Source organism: Hemitrygon akajei, chromosome 10, assembly GCF_048418815.1.
Source record: "Hemitrygon akajei chromosome 10, sHemAka1.3, whole genome shotgun sequence".
Classification (NCBI taxonomy): Eukaryota; Metazoa; Chordata; class Chondrichthyes; order Myliobatiformes; family Dasyatidae; genus Hemitrygon; species Hemitrygon akajei.
Window position 1 is genome coordinate 116,921,107 of NC_133133.1, and position 22,042 is coordinate 116,943,148.

Below are 22,042 nucleotides of genomic sequence, written 5' to 3' on the forward strand. Positions count from 1 at the left end.
AACCAGCCAGCCTCAACTGTTGCTCGTAGTGTTCAGAAACTTGTTGCCTGTTGTGTTTAGTATCTGTTCTCTCTTGTTTTGTGGCCCCTTGTGGCTTGTTGTTTTGCAGTTTATTATTAAAAATTGTCTCCACAGCTCTGCTTTTGGCTCAAGCCTCCTCTGCATTTTGTGACAAACCCCTCTGTACTTTCCTCCAGCCACCTTAAATTTCATGCCACCTTGTATTAGCCAATTCTGTCATGGGGGAAAAGATACTGGCTATCCACCCTATCTTTGCCTCTTGTCATCTCTATCAGCTCACCTCTCACCCTCTTTCACTCCAACGAGGAAAAACCCTGGCTCTCTCAATCTATCCTCATAAGATGTGCTCTCTAATCCAGGTGGCATCCTGGTAAATCTCCTCAGCACTATCTCTAAAGCTTCCACATCCTTTCTATAATGAGGTGACCAGAACTGAACCCATTAGCCTATGATTAGTTTAGTTGTTTGTCATATACATCTGTGCGCAATTAAATTCCTTGCATGGAAAACAGTATAAAAGGTAATAAGTACAACAATGAGGACCAAAATAAACACTACAGATCATAAACACAAAAGATCCTGCTGATGCTGGAAATCCAGAGTAACACACACAACATGTTGGAGAAACTCAGCAGGTCAGGCAGCATCTATGGAGAGGAATAAACAGTTGATGTTTCAGGCTGAGACCCTGCTGCAAGACAGGAAAGGAAGGGGGGACATGCCAGAATAAAAAGGTGGCGGGAGGGGAAGAAGCTAGAAGGTGATTGGTGAAGCCAAAGGTGGGGGCAGGAAGGGTAAAGGCATCTGATAGGAAGAAGAAGGGGACCCTGAGGGAGGTGAGAAGAGGTAAGAGGCTGTGTGGGAAATAGAAGTGGAGGGAATTTTTTTTAGTGGAAGGAGAAACTGATGATCCTGTCATCAGATTGGAGAGTAGCCAGATGGAATATAAGGTATTGCTCCTCCGCCCTAAACCTGGCCTCGTCTTGGCACAGGAGGAGGCCATGGATTTATTGAGATACCGTTTCACCCTGCACCTCCTCAGCCTAATCACGGGACAACTTACATTGACCAATTAACCTACCAACCAGTAGGTGTTGGGTCTGTGGGAGGAAACCAGAGTACCTTGAGGAAATCTACATGGTCACAAAAGGAAACGTACAAACTGCTTACAGACAGTAGCGGGAAATGAACACAGGTCGCTGTTACTGTAGAGCATTGTGCTAACCACTATGCTACCATGCCACCGACATTCCACGTTGGAGCGAGGATGGAAATGGGAATTAAATGGTTGGTCACCTGGAAATTCCAGGTAACCCATCATAAATTGGGAGACCGTTTGGTCGAGTACTCCCACCTCCATTCGTTAACAGCAGAATTTGCTGGTGGCCAACCATCTTGGCTCCACTTTTGTGCGATTGCAGTGAAATCTGAAGTGGTGACTGCACTCAGTGATGAACTATTATCACTTCTCAGCACCCACTGTGCGGAGCGGGTTCACAGGGTGCTGTCTGGATTAGAGGGCAAGTACAATAACCAGAGGTTGTTTCCTCTGGCGTGGCAGAGCCTGACGTGGGTTACAGAGGTTTAGAAGATTATGAGAAGCATAGACAACCGATATCATTTTTTTCCAGTGTTGAAATGTCCAATTTCAAAGGAGATACAGGGGCATGTTTTTATTACAGAGAGTGTTAGTCCGCTGTCCGGGGTGGAGGAGGCAAATCAGACAGGGGCATTTAAGAGGCTCATAAATTGGCACTCTAGTATAGAGGGAATGAAGAATCAGGTTTATTATCATTGATAATAATCATTGATATTATCATTGTGTTGTTAAATCTGTTGTTTTACAGCAACACTACAGTGCAAAACATAAAATATACTATAAATTACAGTAATAAATATATTGGAAAAATAAATAAGTAGTGCAAAAATAGTGAGGTTGTGTTCATGGATTTATTGTCTGTTCAGAAATCTGATGGTGGAGGAGAAGAAACTGTTCCTAAGATGTTGAATGCGTGTCTTCAGGCTCCTGCACCTCCTCCCCTCTATGAGCTAGAAGGGATTAGATGGTGGGCCGAAGGGCCTCTCCCTGCGATGTACTGTTCTATGTTCTAACGCGGTTTGCAGGTTCTCCACCCTTTCGCAGATGACACTTGCCTATAGCAAATTGCAAATAATTGTATAACTTCTTGTCAGCCCGCCTGACCCGACAGGGTTCATTTGCAATCTATCCAGGGAGCCAGCGCGGAATCTGTTGGATGGCGATGACGTCAGCTCCCTTTCGTGTGGGTGTGAGTTTTAGAATAGTTGGCTTCTGATTTGCTTTCGGCGAAGTTCAACGCGAACGCCTTTGCGATGAGAAAGTAAGTGTGTTCACTGCTGTTTTGTGCGGGTCTCCCTCCTCCCTCTCTCTCGGCGAGCTCAGCGTGTAAAATAATAAGTTTCTAAGTGTTTTTGGCAGCTGAAGGGAAGTTTTCAGCCAGTAAAGAGGGAGAGAGAGAGAGAGGGGGGAAATACGCCTGTAGAATGTCAGGACTGGGAGAGAAGCCGATGCAAGCGAGACGGAGCTGAGAGCGGAGCGGAGCGGGAGCGGGACTGCGATCGGTCGGTGACCGGGTGAAGCGGCGGCGGGCTGCGGAGTGAGAGAGAGAGAGAGAGAGAGAACGGGAACGGCGCCCATGACGTGGACCAGCACGATGAGCAGCGGTTACAGCAGCCTGGAAGAGGATTCCGAGGAGTTCTTTTTCACTGCAAGAACTTCCTTCTTCAAGAAGCCTCAAGCTAGAGGTAAACCCGAGCGGGTGAGTGTGCTTTCCCCCTTCCCTGAGCGGTGTTGGCCGCAGGTGGTACGTTTGAAAAAGAGGGAGCAATATTTTCTGCAAACCCGGCTGATTGACCTATCCTGCCAGTGGTCTGAGCTCTGAAAGCGTTTGCGATCTTGTCAACTTCCAAACAACCTGTCCACTGTCAGTACGCTTTGTTTTCTTTTACCTGACACGGGAAAAATATTTACTTTCTGATATTGCTAATATTTGCTGGAATTTACTAAGAGAGGTCAATGTGCATTTGAGGTGAATGGGCGAAGTACACATGGGTTGATTGCTCTGGGAGACGGCGGGGTTAACGCACTGTTTCTGTGCAACTGTTAGCAAAGACTGTTTATAGTTAGCGATAAGGGAGATTTGTGTGTGGGTGCAAGGCGGTTAATGACTCTATGATTTTTCTGTAATTTCTTCCAGGGTGAGTTTAAAAAGGAACTATCTCGTGTCTCAGTGTAAGAGTCACCTTATGTACAGATACTCCTGTACCTAGCGTCACTATGCAATCTATGTATATAAGCTATCTTATGTATTTATATTTATTGTATGTTTTTATTATTGTGTTCTTTATCTTATTGTATTTTTAATGCTGCATTGGATCCGGAGTAACAATAATTTCGTTCTACTTTACACTTGTGTACTGGAAATGGCGTTAAACAATCTTCAGTATTGAAGATGAAAAGTAATGCAGATCTTAAACGCATAAAACGCCAGTTGTACACAGCGGGTTGGGCAGCATCTCTGGAGAGAGAAACATTACAATTTCATTTCTGATGGTAGGTTGTGAATCTGGAGTATTGTGTGCTTTCTCTCTTCACGTCCTGTTGGGTATTTCCAGCTTTATAAAGGCAAAGAGATTCTGCAAATGCTGGATATCCTGAGCAGAATCGATGGGCTGAATGGCTGAATTCTGCTTCTATGCCTTGTGGTCTAACAGACACAAAATGCTGGAGGAACTATGGAGAGGAATGAACGGTCGGAGTTTCGGGCCAGGACCCTGCATCAGGACTGGAAAGGAAGTGGGTAGAAGCCAGAACAGGAAGGTTGGTGGGAGGGGAGGAGGTACAAGTTGGCAGGTGATAGGCGAGACTGGGTGAGGGAGGGGTGATGAAGTGAGAAGCTGGGAGGTGCCAGGTGGAAGAGATAAAGGGCTGGAGAGGGAGGAATCTGATGGGAGAGGAGAGGGGACCACGGGAGAAAGGGAAGGAGGAGGGGTACCAGAGGGAGGTGATGAGGAGAAGGGGTAAGAATGGGTGATGGGAAAGAGAGAAGAGGGAGGGGGAGAAATTACTGGAAGTTCGATAAATTGATGTTCATGCCATAAGGTTGGAGGCTACCCGGAATATGAAATGTTGCACCTCCAACCTGACTGGGCATTATTGTGGCAATAGATGATGTCATGGGTGACATTTCGGAATGGGTAGTAAACTCTCTTTTATTTCTTTATTCCTTGCCTCCAGGTATTATTTGGTACGTATTTTGATAATAAATGTATTTTGAAATTTGAACTCAGCTTAAGGAAACAAGCTCAGCTTAGCACAGGAACAGGCCTTTCACCCCACTGTGTTGTGCCAAGCCAATTAAATTAGTAATCAAATGGCCAACTAAACTAATCTCCACCGTCTGCACAATCCTCATGCCATCTGCAAGCTTACTAACCCACCCATCTACATTTTTGTCCAGATCATTTACATACATCACAAACAGCATGTGGAACACCGCTGATCACAGACTTCCAGCTAGAATTCCCTTCGCCCACTTCCCTCATCTTCTGTGGGCAAGCCAGTTCTGAACCCACCATGGGTCCCATGCTTCTTAGTAAGTGCCTCATGAGAGATCTTGCTACTTTCTCAGAGTTGAAATCTTTTGTCCCTGGAGGTATTGTACAGGTCCTCTCCACGCTATGGCAGAGATTTGCTCCTATGAGCTGTTTGTAACCTGGACCGTTGGAAGTTGTAAGTGCGACAATGCACCAAGTTCCCACTTGCCACTGCAGCCGGCAAATCCACCTTGCAGGCCTCTCAAACTCTCCCTTGTACGTACATAAATTGAGCATCTGTAAGCTGGGGAGATCTGCTGCTGGTTCTTCCTGCAGCCTCTCCAGGGCCTTCATCCTGAAGTTGGCAGCTGGAACTGGATGCTGTACTTGAACATAAACCAGTACATCAGAGAAGCAGGCCCTCTGACCCAGAATTTTGTGCCTAACCAACTAAATTAGTAATCAAATGACCAACTGATCTAATCCACTCTGCGTTCACAATGTCCATATCCTTCCACTTACATTATTTATATATATATATATATATATATAGTGGCATCTGTTAGTCTCACCATGGATCTGCGCCTGGAATGGTTTCCAGGGTGCAGGTCTGGGCAGGGTTGTATGGAAGACCGACAGTTGCCCAAGCAGCAAGTCCCTCTCTCCACGCCACCGATGTTGTCCAAGGGAAGGGCAAGGGCCGATACAGCTTGGCACCGGTGTCGTCGCAGGAGTTGCCAGAGCGAAGTTGAAGGCAACGTCGGACTGCCTTAGGGACTCCAGCTCCGGATTTGTTCTCGGGGTTTACTCCCAAAGCCTTCCCCATGAGTGGGTATGGCCGCAAGGCAGCGGAGGTTTGAAATCAGAGTTTTCCCTCTCTTAGATGGACTGCCTTCCCAGGCTGACGAGCTCCGTCTACCCAAAGCACTGGTTTGAAGGCACCAGGACCCGCCTTTGCCCCTTCTCATGTCAGTAGAAACAGTTCCGCCGGGCTTAGAGGCTAAGCCACATGAGAAGGCCAAGAGTTGGACTTGGTTGTCAGAGGCTATTTGAGGCGCATGCCATGAGGAGCACTATTAGGTAGTGGAAGCTTGTCCCACTACCACTCCTGCTATCTATCTATCTATATAGCTTTCTCTCTCTCTCTCTCATATATATCTAGGTATGTATGTGTGTGTATCAGTCCAGTGTATTACATAATCATAATGTGTGTTTTTATATAGACATTATGATTATGTAATGTATTGTACTGCTGCCACATATCAGTGATATTTAACCTGATTCTGAATCTGAAGTGAAAACCCTTTGGCCTTGGGCATTTCAATTCTGATAAAAAATATTGTCTATCTATTCTCTGTATACCTCTCTCGTCTTATAGATCTCCTCTCAGCCTCCACCGCTTCAGAAAAAACAACTCAAGTTTGTCCAACTTCTGATGTTAGCACATGTCCTCAAATCCCGGCAGCATCCTGATAAACCTCCTCTGCATCCTTGCCAAAGAATGGCCTTCCTAAAATGGGGTGACCAGAACTACTCCAGATGTGGCCTAATTAGAGTTTTGTAGAACTGCAGACATATAAAACTGGTATGGCCTAACCAGAATACTGTGCACATCCTCAGCTTTTGTTCAGTATATCTGTGTATGGATCTCAGCATTCCTTGCAGAGAGCAATTAGTTAAACATATGCAAAGTTCCAGCATCTGCAGAATCTTTTGTGTCTTAGTTCAAAATGTGCTTGACTCGTGCATGTGTACAGCAAGTTTCTCCATTTGAGCATATACACTTTGTCAGTACCACTCACTCTGCGTTGATCCTGTTGTACTGGGTGTAATTAGTTAAGGCCATTATTTGAGCTACAGGTTAGAACATAGAACACTACTACACAGTACAGACCTGTGATGTTTAACCTACTCTAAGATCAATCTAACCATTCCCCTCCATTTTTCTGTATCCATGTGCCTAATTAAAATGTCCTTAATGAACCTGCCTCTACCACCACCCCTGGCAGTGTGGTCCGTGCACCCATCGGTCACTCTGTAAAGTAAAACTTGCCTCTCCAAACACCTTACAATTATGACCCAATTTCTACCTGGGAAAAGTATCCAGCTGTCCACTGTATCATGCCTCTTATCATCTTGCACCTCCGTGAAGCCCCTCTGTTTACTTCAGGTCTCCAGTCACAGTTCGTAATCTTGTGGCTACTGACTTTACAAGTAATGCTGAGTATTTGCAAGTTTGGTGAGCCATGCATTGTTATTCATTCTAAATAAAGATGATTTTGCTTCTTTGCAAGTACACCTTGACCATTCAGCACAATAAACTTGTTATTAGTAATGATTTTTTAAAAATGAGACATTAATAGTTCAACTTCAGCACTGCTCTCTCCTCCTTGAACCTTGCCCCCTCTGAATGCACTGCCCTCCACTCTCTGCACCAATCCCAATCTTACCACCAAACTTGCAGACGGGGGGTCGGGGGGTAAATAAACCCTACCGCCAAACATATCATTGCCTCCCACCTCCTCTTTCCGCTTTCTGCAGGGATCACTGCCTCTGTGATTCCCTTGTCCATCCGTCTCTCCCCACAGATCTCCCTCCCGGCACTATCCCTGCAAGCGGCCAAAGTGTTACATCTGCCCGTTCGCCTCCATTCAGGGCCTCAGACAGTCCTTCCAGGTGAGGCAGCACTTCACCCGTGAATCTGCTGGGATCCTCTATTGTGCCTGGTGCTCCTGATGCAGCCTTCTCTAAATTGGGAGTGTGTGGGGTGGGGGAGGGGGCTTCGTCGGGCTCCCGCTCCATCCACCAAAACTGGAACTTCCCAGTGGCCAAACATTTAAATTCTGATTCCGATGCCCATTCTGTCATGTCAATCCATGGCCGCCTCTTGCGCCATGATGAGGTCATCATCAGGATGGAGGAGCAACAGCTTGTGTTCCATCTGGTTAGCCTCCACATGAACATCAATTTCACCTTACTGTAATTTTTCCTCCCCTTTCCCTCTTCTATTCCCCACTCTGGCCCTTACCTCTTTTCTCCTGCCTATCACTTCCCCCTGGGTCCCTTCCTCATTCCCTTTCTCCTATGGTTCACTCTCCTTTCTGACCTATTTCTCTCTTCTCCAGTCTTTGACCTTTCCCACCCACCTGGCTTCACCTATCACCTTCCAGCCCCTTCCCCACCTTTTAATTCTGGTTCTTCCCCCTTCCTTTCCAGTCCTGAAGAAGGGTCTCGACTTGAAATGTCGACTGTTTACTCATTTCCATCGATGCTGCCTGACGTACTGAGCTCCTCCGGTGTTTTCTGGCTGACTTTGAAGATTAAAGAGTAGTTCTATTTGTCACATCTATACAGTATTGAAATGTGTTTTTGCTTCAATGACCAACACAGTCCAGGGATTGTGCTGGGGGCAGCCCACAAATATTATCATAGTCCTGGGGCCAACACAGCATGCCCACAATTCACAAACCCTAACCCATATGGAATGTGGGAAGAAACTGGAACGTCCAGAGAAAACCCACATAGTTGTGGGGAGAACGAACAAACTCCTTGCACACAGCGACAGGAATTGCACCTGATCGGTAATCACTGGCGCTGTGAGGCATTGCGCCAACCGCTTACGCTACGCGGAGTCACACATGCATTGCATTCATGCACAGAAGCTACTCTTTGTCTCTGTCACTTCTTGCATTAAGTACTGTTCCTGTTTCAGTCTACCCTTGCTGCTCTAATAGTGGGAAAAACACAATAATCTGTAAGTAGATTGGATAATAAGACTAAACAACACTACAGCTCTGAGAAAGGAAGAGATATGCCAGTTTATTATGTCTCTCGTTGCCAGTAAAAGAACAGGAGGAGACTGTTTAGTCTCGAACACCTTTGAATGAGATCATAGTAAACCTGAGGACTTTACCCTCATTCTCAAGTTTCAGAATCAGGTTTAATATCACTGTTGTGAAATTTGTTGTCTTTGCCGCACCAGTACATTGCAAAACATACAAAACTAAATTACAATAAGTTAATAAATATTAGAAAGGTAAGCAAATACTGTGAAAAGAGAGGAAAAAAGGTAGTGAGGTAGTATTCACGGGTTCAGTGTCCATTCAGAAATCTGATGGCGGAGGGGAAGAAGCTGTTTCTGAAATGTTGAATGAATATCTTCAGGCTCCTGTACCCCCTTCCTGATGGTAGCAATGAGAAGAAGGCATGTTCTGGATGATGGGGGTCCTTAGTGATGAATGCTGCCTTTTTGAGACGTCACTCCTTAAAGTCCTGGGTGCTGTGGAGGCCAGTGCCCACGAGCTGACTTGAGTTGACAACTTTCTGCAGCTTTCAATCCTGTGCAGTGCCTCCTGCCCCCCCCCCCCCCATACCAGACGGTGATGCAGCCAGTTAGTTACCTCCTAGCCCAACGTGAAATGTGTGAAATATTGTGGAAAAATGTTTCTTGTGAAGATTATTCTAAATATTAATGCCTCTATGTGCAAGGGAGTCCTGAGAAAGATCCCATAATCAGATTTCAGAGGTGCCTTTTGGAAGAAAAGCCTGCAGAAGTTGGGAGTCGGGATACACAAGCAGAAGCTTCTATTTCCTTTGAAGTTTGCGAAGATTCGGCATGACATCCAAAACTTTGACAAACTTCTATAGACGTGTGTGGTGGAGAGTATATTGGCTGGTTGCACATGGAAATACCAATGCCGTCGAATGAAAAATCCTACAAAGATAGTGGATGCAGGTAAATCCCTCCCCACCGTTGAGTACATCTGCACAGAGCGTTGATGCAGGAAAGTAGTGTCCATCATCAGGGACCCCCACCACCCAGGTCATGCTCTCTTCTCACTGTTGCCATTAGGAAGAAGCTACAGGAACCTCAGGACTCGCACCAGTTAGTTCGGGAACAGTTATTACCCTTCAACCTTCAGGCTCTTGAACCAGAGGGGATAACTTCACTGAATTTCACTTGCCCCATTACTGAACTGTTCCCACAACCTGTGGATTCTGCATCTCATGTTTATTGCTTATTTATTATTCCCCTCCCTTTTTTTGTATTCATACAATTGCAGGAGAATGGGGTTGAGAGGGAAAATAATTCGGCTATGATGGAATGGTGGAGAGGCCTTAATGGGCTGAATGGCCTAATTCTGCTCCTATGTCTTATGGTGTCTATTTACTGATTCAGTAGTAAACCTCTCCAACAGGAAAGGGGAGCTGGTTTTAACACTTCACAATCAGGTTAGTTTCAATCTCATGGATGACTTCATCTCCTTGTTGTTCGTGAGTTATTGTGAAAGTGGTTGAATTGTTCTCGGTGCTCTGAGGCCGGTCTGTGGAAATTTCCACACCTTCAAAGCTAAGAGTCATTGCCGGTGATGGAGGAGCAATAAAAATAGCTTTGCCAGTGTGGCTTGTGTTCCAAGACCAAAAACTTGCATATAATTAGAGTCAGATTTATTATCACTGATGTATATCGTGAAATTTATTGTTTTGTGGCAGCAGTACGGTTATGGATCCCACAACCTGCCTGCCCCTTTTTCTTTACTGTGGACAGTAGAGTTTTGTAGAGTCTCGTGGGCGGGCTGACGGTTCTTCGTATTTCATTGTTTGAGATGTAGTCTGTACAGGAGGTGCCGAGGCATCTAATTTCTACTGCCTGGTTCTTTTGCAGTCCTGCTGTGAAAGTCCATGATTCGCATGCATACAAGAAGATGGAGAACACAAGTGCGTGCAGGGGTTTCAGCTTGGATCTGTTCCTATCATTGTCTGTCCAGATTGGCTTTAGTTTAACCAGCGTTGCTGTCCTTGCAAGGACATCAGGCCTTCATCCTTCTTGGTTGATGATGGCGCCAAGTTACTTGTTGGCATGATTTGTTTTTGTAATCTCTGCACATTGGGCGTTGCATGTTTTCTTTTCTCTGGGTTCTTTGGTTTTCTTTGTTTTGTGGGCTCACAAAAGGAGATGAATCTCAAGGCTGTATAATATATACCTTGTACTTTGAGTGGGTGCTGCTTTGAGGATAGGAGGAGGTAATGACCTGTTCAGAAATTTAACCTAATCCAGTGTCCTGATAATTCTAGGTGTAGTGTTACTCTTGCCACAGTTAATAAAACACAAAGTGACTCCCATTTGAAAACTTCCAACCACACTGTAAACCATTTATCCCCCTTCCTCTTTAATTAGGTCTATGTTTTTTGCTTTTGGTAAGTCTTCGGTTTTCTGTGCATGCTGTTGTTCTTTCTACATCCAGATGTTGTATAAACTTAATTTCAGAGAGAGTGAGGCAAAGGGGCAAATAGTTTTAACTGCAGTGCTGATGTTCAGAACGTGAGGGCCCTGGTCCTGTCTGGGCAAGAAGGAACGGGAAACTTGGAATTGGTTTATTATTGTCACATGTACAAGGATGCAGTGAGAATCTTGCGTGCTGTTCATGCAGTTCAAAGTATTACACACTGCATTGAGGTAGGACAAGGTAGAACAATAACAGCAGAATAAAGTGCAGTACAGATGCAAGATCACATTGAAGTATGTCAAGTATCCAGCTTATCATATTACAGAACATAGAACATTACAGCACATTACAGGCCCTTTGGCCCACTGTGTAATACAGCACGTTACAGGCCCTTTTGCCCACCATGTTGTGCTGACCTTTTAACCTCCTTTAAGATCAATCTAGCCCTTCTCTCCATTTTTCTATCATCCATGTGCCTATCTAAGAGTCTCTTAAATGTCCCTAATGTGTCTGCCTCTGCCCCCACCCCTGGTGTATTCCAGGCACCCACCATTCTGCTCTGTAAGTAAAAAATAAAACCTCTGACAACACCCCCCCCCCCCCACCACAACCTTTCTCCAAACACTTTTAAATTATGCCCCCTTATCTCTGCTCTGGGGAAAAAGTCTCTAGCTGTCCATGTTAATCTGTGCCTCTTATCATCTTGTGCACTTCTGTCATCCACGTGCCTTAAATGTCCTGAATGTACCTGCCTCTCGCACCAGCCCTTACAGTGCATTCCAGCAAGATACTGCTCTCTGTTTAAAAAAAAAATGCTCCCTCTGACTCCCCCCTGTACTTCCTCTAATCACCTTAAAATTATGTCCTCTTGTATTAGCCAAACAGTCCCTGGCTGACTACTCTATCTATGGCATCATTTTGTACACCTCGATCAGGCCACCTCTCATCTTCCTTCACTCGGAGCAGAAAAGTCTTAGCTTTTCTATTAAGATGTTAATAGAATATTAGATAATACATCAAAATATTAGATCAGATATTAAATATTAGATAATATATTAATAATAAGATGTATATGGATCTATTTAGTAGTATAACAGTGGGGTAGAAGCTGTCCCTGTTGATAAAGCTACTTGCTCTCTCTCAGGTGGTCATAAGGTGCTTGGTAACCAATGAACTAACTTCAGGCCCTCATCACTAGCATAGGCACAGCATGGCCCAGTATAACTGCAGATCTATAAAACTCTGGTCAGACCACACTGGAGAGTTGTGATCAGTTCTAGTCACCTCATTATAGGAAGGATATGGAAGCTTTAGAGAGGGTGCAGAGGAGATTTACCAGAATCCTTATGATGAAAGGTTGAGTGAGTTAGGGTTTTTCTCCTTGGGGTAAAGGAGGATGAGAGGTACTTGATAGAGTTGTACAAGATGATAAGAGGCATGGATAGAGCAGACAACTGGAGACTTTTTCCCAGGGCCAAAATGGCTGACATGAGGGGACACACAGTAGCTGTACAGTGATTTAAGGGAAGTATAGGAGGGGATGTCAGAGGATAGGTTTTATTTGGTGGGTGCATGCCAGGAGCAGTGGTAGAGAGAGATACATTAGGGACATTTAAGAGACTCCTAGACAGGCACATGGATGAAAGAAAAATGGAGGCCATGCAGGAGGGAAGGGTTAATTGATCTTGAAGTAGGTTAAAAGGTTGGCAAGTTTTGTGGGCCAAGGGGTCTGTACTATGCTGTACTGTCCTATGTTAATGTGAACAGTACTTGGGTTCTATGGTGCTGATGTAGAGAGGATGTTTCTTCCTGTGGAAGAGTCCAGATTTGGGGGCCTTTTTAAAAAAAAAAGTTGCCTATGTAAGACCCAGATCAAACAGACTATAGTGAGTCAGAGTTATACAACACAGAAAAGTATCCTTTGACCCACCATGCCAAGCCAACCTTTGCCCATCTACACTGACCTCATTTGCCCACATTAGGGTCATACCGCTCCATTACCTATTTAATTGTCTAAATACCTCTTGAACTTGCTTGTATCTGATTGCACCGTCTCCTCTGGCAGCACATTCCAGCTACCAACCCCTTTCGGTTCACTTCGCCAAAAGGTGTCGGAGGCTGAGCCTGCGAATATTCTTTAATGCAGAGTTAGATTCTTGATAAACAAGAGGGTGAAAGGTCACCAGGAATGGCGAGTTGAGAGTGCAGTCAGTCCAACTGTGACCCTTCTGAAGGGTTAAGTATCCCACGCCTGCTCCTAATTAGTGTGCTTGATTGTGTGAAATGTACCAAGGTCGTTTTGACTCAAGATACAAGAATGTTTATTGACACTCTTCAAAGAGAACAAAGTTATTGATACTCTGGATCCATGCAGATTACAAAAGTACAATAACCATGAAGAAGACAATAGCTATTACAAAACCAGTCCTTTAAATCAAAATGTGTAAGTAACTGAGCAACACACACAAAATGCTGGAGGAACTCAGCAGGCCAGGCAGCCTCTATGGAAAAGAGTACAGTTGACTTTTCGAGCAGTAACTGAGTGTGCGTAAGATTAGCTTATATACTCTACATAAACAGATCTGAAGTGTTGGGTTTTAATTTTCCAAAACCGTGGGTGGCAAGACAGCATAGGTGGGCAGCACGGTAGTGTGGCTGTTATAATAAAAAAAGCTATTCCAATGCCAGCGACCCAGGTTCAATTCCCGCCACTGCCTGTAAGGAGTTCACATGTTTTCCATGAACCATATGGGCTTCTTCCAGGTGCTCCGGTTTTCTCCCACATCCCAAAGATGTCTGGGTTAGTTGGTCACATGGGTGTGATAGGCCAGCATAGGCTCATTGGGCCTATATCTTTAAAAAAAAATCCCCTGGTTTTGGGGTAGGCTTTGTCAGACCAGAGAACAGCAAATAAGATTCCTTTATTCAGAGAGAGGGGAGAGGAGGGGAAAAAAAGCAGGAAGCTACAGGCTCCTTATCTTAACATCTGTCGCATGGGAAAATGTCAGGAACTATTATTTAAAGACATTACAACAAGGCACTTAGAATATTCACGGTAATCAGACAAAGTCAACACGGCTTATGTTTGACTGATTTATTACTCTTTGAAGAAGTAACGCATTTAGTGGTAAACGGAACCGGTTGGTGTGCTGTGCTTAAGATTCCCAGCAGGCATTTGATAAGGTAACACATCAAAGGTTATTGGGGAATATAAAAAGCTCACGGTTTTGACATCAACATGTTGCCATAGAAGATAGCTAACAGGAAACAGCAGGCTTAATTATTTTTCTGTTGACTTGAAGTAGCAAGTGATGTCAAAGTAAATTTATTATCAAAGTACTCTATGTATATATCACCATGCACTACCCCAAGATTCATTTCCTTGCAGGCATTTACAGGAAAATAAATACCCCGGCATCTCCACACTGATTATCTTGAATTTAGGGGCGGCATGGTATCATAGTGATTAGCACAACACTTTAAAGTGCCAGCGACCCGGCTTCAATTCCCGTCTCTATTTGTAAGGTGTTTGTGCATTCTCCACGTGATTGTGTAGGTTTCCTCCCACAGTCCAAAGACAGGTAAGTTGCTACATGATTAGGCCAGGGTTAAATCGGGTTGCTGAGTAACGTGCCTCAAAGTACCTGAAGGGTGCTATTCCATAGTGTTTCTCAATAAATCAATACCTTTATGAAAATCTATACATAAAGACTGACAAATAACCAATGTGCAAAAGAAAGCTAATTGTGGAAAAAAATATAAAATGTGTATGTATATACTGAGAATGGGTTGTTGAGTCCTTTAGGTTGTGGAATCGGTTCTGTGTTGAGGTGAGTGATGTTACCCACGCTAGTCCAAGAGCCTGATGGTTGGAGAGTAATAACTATTCCTGAACCTAAGCCTTTTGTACCTCCTGCCTGATGGTAGCAGTGAGTAGAGAGCATGGTCTCGATGGTGGTCCTTGATGATGGATGCTTTTTTCCTGTGGCAGCGCTCCTTGTTGATGTTCTCAGGCCTTTTCCTGTGCTGCACTGTCGGTAGACATTTCCATACCAGGCCCCGTTGCAACCATTTAAGATACTGCACACTGGAATTGTTGCTGGGGCCTCAACATTCTATCGAACTAAATAACTTGGCAGAATGCACCAAAAATGTGGTTTCTAACCTTGCTGATAACACAATGATAGGAAGGAAAATAAATTATTAATAGAGCGGATGAAGCGATTGGGCAAAGAGAAGGAACCTTGGGATAAGCTTTATTATGATAAGATGGACTCTTAACCTCACATTCTATCTCATTATGACCTTGCACCTGCACCGTAGCTGTTACACTTTATTCTGCATTCTGTTATTGCTTTACCTGGAAGTATATCAATTCACTGTGTAATGAATTGATCTGTATGAACAGTATAAAAGACGAGCTTTTCACTACCTCAGTACACGTGACGATAAAGATTGGCTTTATTTGTTGCATCTACATCGTAACCTACAGTGACATGCATTGTTTGCATCAAATTAAATCAGTGAGGATGCGCTGGGGCAAGTGTCAGCATAGCGTGTCCATAACTTACTAGCCGTACCCCGTAGATGTACATCTTTTGGAGGAGACCGGAGCGCCTGGAGTAAACACATGCAGTTTTGAGTAGAGCAAACTAACTCTTCACAGACAGCGGCAAGAATTGAACCCAGAGTAAATTTGACCAAGTATCTTGTTATGAGTAAAATAAGCAGCATGTCTGCTTATTGCCACCGTAATTAGAATTGATTCTTGTGTAAACTTGGGAAGGAAGCTTGCATTTGTAAAACATTTTGCACAACCCAGCATGGCAAACTGTTCTGCAGAAAGTGAATTGGCAGCATAATCGGGATCAGATTTATCACCACTGACGTATGCTGTGAAATCGGTTGTTCTGCCGCAACAGTACAATGCAAGACATAAAATTTACTGCGTTCCTCAGCATTTCGTTCTGTGTTGCTCAGGATTTTCAGCATCTGCAGAATTTCTTGTGGCAAGGCAGATGCATACGGGGCATTTAAGAGTCTCTTAGATAAGCACACAGATGTCAAAAAAAAGGAAGACTATGTAGGAGGGAAGGGTTAGATTGATTGTAGAGTAGATTAAAAGATCATGGGCCGAAGGGACCTGTCTTGTGCGGTAATGTGAAAGAATAGGGATGTGCAGTTTGAGGTAGTTTGTGAAGTTACAAAAATCAAAGTTGCAAAAGTGGAATAGAAAGGTGATGTTCGTAGACAGTTGAGAACTCTGGCGCAGGGACAGAGCTGTTCCTAAAGGGGTGAGTGTGGGTCTTTGGTTCCTACACCACCTCCCTATCTGTAGTGACATGTGCACAGCACGACCCCACGGCATTGAAATAGTAACCTGACGTTGCCTCTGCTTCTTGTGGCAAAGACACCGTTGCCTGGCAGTTAGTGCGACTGTAAATCAGTTGGGCTTTGATTGCTGCCGCCTTTGTAAGGAGTTTGTAGGTTCTCCCCGTGACTGTGTGCGGTTCCTCCAGGTGCTCCGGTTTCCTCCCACATTCCTAAGATGTACATGTTAATGTTGTCAGTGTTCTGAGTCCTGTAGCATCCATGGCCAGTCCTAATGAGACGTCTTGGTCCAATACATCGAATGTTTATTACTGACCATAAATCTGTCTGACCTGCTGAGTCCATCCAGCATTGTGTGTGAGGCTGTGCATCTGCAGAGTCTCCTGTGTTCATGGCGGAAGCATGATGACGATCAGCTCAATCCTCACTGATTTATACAGAGCATTTCACTGTATGTTTCAATGTAATTGTGACAAATAAAGCAAATCTTTCATCTGTAACCTGTGGCTTCACTTCTCCTGGAAAACTCTGCATTCATAATCTTTGTACACCTTGTGTCTGCTCCATGTTTGAGCAGTGGATGGAATCTGTACAAGCAGCAACAATGTCTTCTGTTTGAGGGCAGATTTATTACAGATCTTCAGAAAACACTGATTTCAGATCATTGACAAAGGAAGGTATTTTATTTCCATTGTGTTATAACCTGGAATGTTAAACAGTTACAAAAACTGATACATAACTTTTAATTTGATAACAGGATGCAGGAAGGAAGTTGGATAGATGGATAGATCCCAAAGGAAATTACGGTGTCACAGTGGTATTACAAGTGCACAGATATAAATATTAAAAGAGAAGTAAAAAGAATAAAAAGTAAGTTGCCATAAACAGTCTAACAGGAAGGGGGGGTCATCACTTTCCCAACTATAGGTTGACTCATTATAGAGCCTAATGCCGAGGGAAAGAATGACCTCCTATAGCGCTCTTTGGAGCAGTGCAGTTGTCTCAGTCTATTACTAAAGGTATTCCTCTATTTAATCAAGGTGGCATGCAGAGGGTGAGAAAATTTATCCAGAATTACCAGAATTTTCTGGAGGGTCCTTTGTTCTACCACGGCCTCCAGTGTGTCCAGTTTGACTCCTATAACAGAGCCAGCCTTTCTAATCAGCTTTTTGAGCCTGTTGGCATCACCCAGGTTGATGCCATTGCCCCAGCATGCCACTGCATAGAAGATTGTACTGGTGACAACAGACTGGTAGAACCTGTGAAGGAGAGGCCTGCACACTCCAAAGGAGCTCAGTCTCATCAGGAATGGGTGGTGGTTCAGGCTCCCATTTATTGCCCATCCCAAGTAGTTTTTGAGGAGATGAGCCATTTACATTCCCACTGTTGAAGGTTCTCCCATAATGCTATGGGGCAGGGACAGTGAAGGGTTGGTGATGCATTTACCAATTCGGATGATGTGCAACTTCGAGAGGTGGTGTTCCCACTTGCCTGCTGCCCTTGTGGTTGGCTCTCTCCACCACCAAGGACATCTATGTGAGGCTTTGTCCCAGGAAGGTGGTACTGATCATCAGGGACACTTCCCCCCCCTTACCTCTTCTCAACGCTGCTCTCAGGCAGGATAAACAGGAGCTTGAAGACACACACCTCAAGGTTAAATAACAGCTTCAATGCCCTTTGGATTCTTGAACTGAACTGAAAAACCCTAACATGACCTTGGTCTAGATTTTAGTGGTGCTGATGAAGGGTCTCAGCCCCAAATGTTGAATGCTCGTTTCCCTCTGTAGAAACTGCCTTTTGAGTTCCTCTGGTATTTTGTGTCTGTTGCTCAGTCCATGTTTCTTCTTTCTCTCAGCTTGCACTAATATCATTCTGTTTATTTCAGTTTGTTTTGTCATGTAAACCGTATGTAGTTTGTGAACTTAATGCTCAGTATGTTTATCATTTGGGTAATGTGCCATGCTTCTGCTGTGGAAATTTCATAGCTTTTTGTATACCCTGTGCACGTATGCCTGAACTTGGACTTGGTGATAGAGATCCTGAGTTTGAGAGGTGCTGGTGGAGTAGCCCCGTGAGTAGGCTGGGTGAGTGATGTGCACCAGACTTGGAGGGAATAAATGTTCAGTGTAGTTAAACTGAAAATTCGGTATTGGTGTTACAGGCCCTTTGGCCCATGATGTTGTTCCAACTTTGTAAGAGATAAATTTAACCCTTCCCTCCTACATAGCCCTGTCATCCATTTGGTTGGCACCCATCTGTCTTGAAGAACAAATGGAGAAGATGATGATCATCACAAGCCTGGGCGGAATGTATGGAGATCCTGAGATGCCCAGTTGTCACGATCCCCCTTCATAAACTTTCCTTTAGACTACCAGTGTAGTCTAAAGGAAAGTTTATGAAGCAATATGATTGGCACCAGCTCGGCTGCAGGAGCTGCTGGAAGGATGTTCAATGATGTCCAGCCGCCTTAGGGGATCCACTCTGGATTTGCTGTTGGTTTACTCCTGTAGCCTTTGTCCCTCCCGAGGCTGCCCACAAGGCAATGCGGCTATTTACCCATCGCTGGGGATCTGGTTCACAAGCACCACGGCATGTCCATGTGCCAGTGAGCCTGTGTGCTACGTGTGCAGGGTCCAGACCTCCTCCCCATCCTCTGTAGTTCAGCCCAAGTCTGAAAGAAATTCTGTTTCCCTGTGTCGCCAGTGAGGGGGCACTACGTGAGGAGCTTGCTGTTGGAGAGGCTGTGTGCTGGCAGGGAGAGACGTACACATTCGGCTCTCCTTTCTGTGCTACTGCTAGCCAGCAGTGGAAGCTGAAAGTGAGAGCAACAAGCACTACCCACTACACTACCACACTAGATGTGTGACAACAACCATTCTGGTACCATCATCCATTTAAGAGCATCTTAAATGTCCCTAATGTATCTGCCTCCACCATCACCCCTGACAGGGTGCGCCACACATCCACCACTGTCTGGTACATGAAAATACTAACCTCTGATATCCCCTCAAATGGTAATGGTTAATCATTATCATATGTACCAAGATACAATAAAGAGCTTGTCTTGCTCTGACCTGTTCATACAGGTCAAATTATTACACACTGTTTTGAGCTCAAGGCAGATTAAAATTTATAACCACCAAAGTAAGTGCAGTGCAGGTAAATGATAAAGTGCAAGATCATAGCTAGGTGGATTGTTAGACCATAAGACATGGGAGTGATTTAGGCCATTCAGCCCATCGAGTCTGCTCTGGATTTCCAGCATTTGCAAAATCTCTTTGTGTTTATGAGGCCAAGAGGTCTCATATACAAGAGTCCATTCATATAAGAGGTCCATTCAAGAGTCTGATAACAGTGGGAAAGAAGTTGTCCTTGAGCCTGGTGGGATGTGCTTACAGGCTTTTGTATCAGGGTGGGGTCTGCTTTACTGAGGCAGAGTAAAGTATAGACAGAGTCCATAGAGGGGAGGCTGGTTCCTGTGTTGTGCTGAGCTGAGTCCACAGCTCTCTGTAGTTTCTTGCAGAACTGATAGAATAAAGTGTGAGAAGAAAGGAGTTTTACCAGTAGATTGAAGAAAAAAGATTATCTTTATTTGCCACATGTACATCAAAATATTCGGTGAAATGCATCATTTTGCTCTGACAACTAAAGATCATGTTCGGGGCACCCTATAAATGTTGCCAAGCCAATATAGCATGGCCACAGGTCATTAAGACTAATCCTAACTGCCTGTCTTTGTAATGTGGGAGGAAACCAGAGCACTTGGAGGAAACCCGCGTGGTCACAGGGAGAATGTACAAGCTCGTACAGACAGCAGCGGTAATGGAACCCTGGTCAGTGATGGCGCTAACCGCTAGGCTGCTGTGTCACCCCTACCCATCTGTAAGGACCACACAATAACACCGGGCAGAATGGTCTTTCTGTGTGGCGCTGTTAGATGTATTGTACGTATATCATGGCAATGTGTATGTAGGTGCAGTGTCAAGTGATCTCGAATAGGATTTGTTTCAGATGGAAAGAGTGCTTCCATGCAGCGTTAATTATCATACCTGCTGTATTATTTATCCTAGGGTGTCTCTATCTGACAGCTGCTTTGTGTTTCTACCTTGTGAGTAGCCTTTGTGTGCTTCAGAAAATGCTTTGATGCAAGTACAGACTAACCTTGAAGGAAGACTTTCCTCTCTTCCTCCCTCCACCTCGTGTCTTGCTGATCTGTAGTGATGGCAGAAATATCCCATATGGCCTCTGCTCATGGTAGAGTTTCGTAAGATTTGTTTCCTCAAAGTTTCTGGCTTTTGATGGTAAAAGGAATTTCCCTGAACCCTAGAGAAAAATATTTACTGGGATTTAAAAAAGCAGAAAATGCTGGAAATACCCAGCAGGTTAGGCAGCGCCTGTGGAGAGAATGTGAAAATAGTTTTTCAGATTAACCTAAGACATTTGCATGTGTGTAAGGAGAAATGGGTTTAATGTTTTGGGTGAAGATTGGCTCTGTTTCCTTCTGTACAGTGGCTGAATGACCTGTTGTGTGTTTCCAGTACTTTCTGTTTTTATTTCCGATTTTCAACATCTGCTGGCTTTATTATTTTCAAACCTTTAATGGATTTGTGTTGCAACGGCTTTATAAATATTCAATTTGTGTGAAATGAGACTAAACTTTCATACAATGGCTTTGCTAAACTTCTTAAGGATTTCCAAACCCTACTTTTGGTCACCTTCAAGTTGTCTGATAGTTTTGTAAACATTGAGAACTTCATCTGTAGAGTTCAGTATCTGCACTGTTTGATAACACTTTTGAAACTGACAGTATTAGTGAGTTCTATTCGTGTATTGGAAGTTTGTGGGGTTGCTGACATGTAAGCCTGGCACTCCATAAGACCAAAAGATATAGGAGCAGAATTAGGCCATTCAGCCCATTGAGGCTGCTCCACCATTCCATCACAACTGATTTATTTTTCCTCTTAAACCTATTCTCCTGCCTTCTCCCCGTAACCTTAACCGTCATAATAATCAAGAACCTATCACTTTAAATATACCCAATGACTTGTCTCCACAGATGTCTGTGGCAATAGATTCCACAGATTCTCCACTCTGTGGCTAAAGCTCCTCATCTCTGTTCTAAAGGGATGTACTTCTGTTCTGGGGCTGTGCCCTGTGGTCCTAGACTCCCCCACTATTGGAAACGTTCTCTCCATGCCCACTCTATACAGTCCTTTCAATATCTCCAACACTCTTCCAGTGTTGCTGCTGAATGAGTTGGTGCTGCTCTAATGGGAAGGAGGATTTCACTTAGGAGGTTGTGTTATAACAGAGAACTACAAACTCAAAGCAGTTAGGGCAACACTATTACAGCTTGGGGTTCAGAGTTCGGAGTTCAATCCCAGCGTCCTCTGTAAGGAGTCTGTACATTCTCTCTTTGGAATGCATGGGTCTTGTCCGGGTCCTTCAGTTTTCTCCCACTGTCCAAAGACATAATACCGGTTAGTAAGTGATTACGTTGGGTTAAATCAGGGGTCGTCGGGGGTTGCTGGGTGGCATGCTCGAAGGGCCAAAAGGACCTATTCAGCGCTGTATCACTAAATTAAAAACCATTAAATAAATAATTGGGAACTGTGGAAGGAACTCAGCAGGTCAGGTAGCATCCATGGAGAGGAATAAGTGGTCGGCATTTTGGGCTGCGACCCTTCATCAGGACTGGAAAGGAAGGGGGCAGAAGCCAGAATAAGGTGGGGGGAAGGAGGCAGTATAAACAGGTGATAAGTGAGACCAGGTGAGGGGGAAGTTGGGTGGGTGGGGGAGGGGGATGAAATAAGAAAATGGGAGGTAAAGGGCTAAAGAAGGGGAGGAGAGTGAACCCTGGGGGAACGTGATAATAACTTTTCTCTTAG

At 44.4% G+C, this 22,042-nt stretch overlaps 1 protein-coding gene across 3 annotated transcripts in view; it reads left to right on the forward strand.

Annotated features, from left to right (window-relative positions):
• Positions 1 to 22,042, forward strand: part of rassf3 (Ras association domain family member 3) — a 247,356-nt gene that overhangs the window by 161,152 nt on the left and 64,162 nt on the right. Inside the window, exon 1 of one of the 3 annotated variants that reach the window (XM_073058806.1) lies at positions 2,336 to 2,819. The exons of the other annotated variants lie outside the window; for them this stretch is intronic. Within the exon in view, the coding sequence (XP_072914907.1) occupies positions 2,697 to 2,819 (123 nt within the window). The 5' untranslated portion in view covers positions 2,336 to 2,696. Of the gene's footprint in view, positions 1 to 2,335; positions 2,820 to 22,042 lie in introns of those variants that run through there. 3 annotated transcript variants of the gene reach the window in all.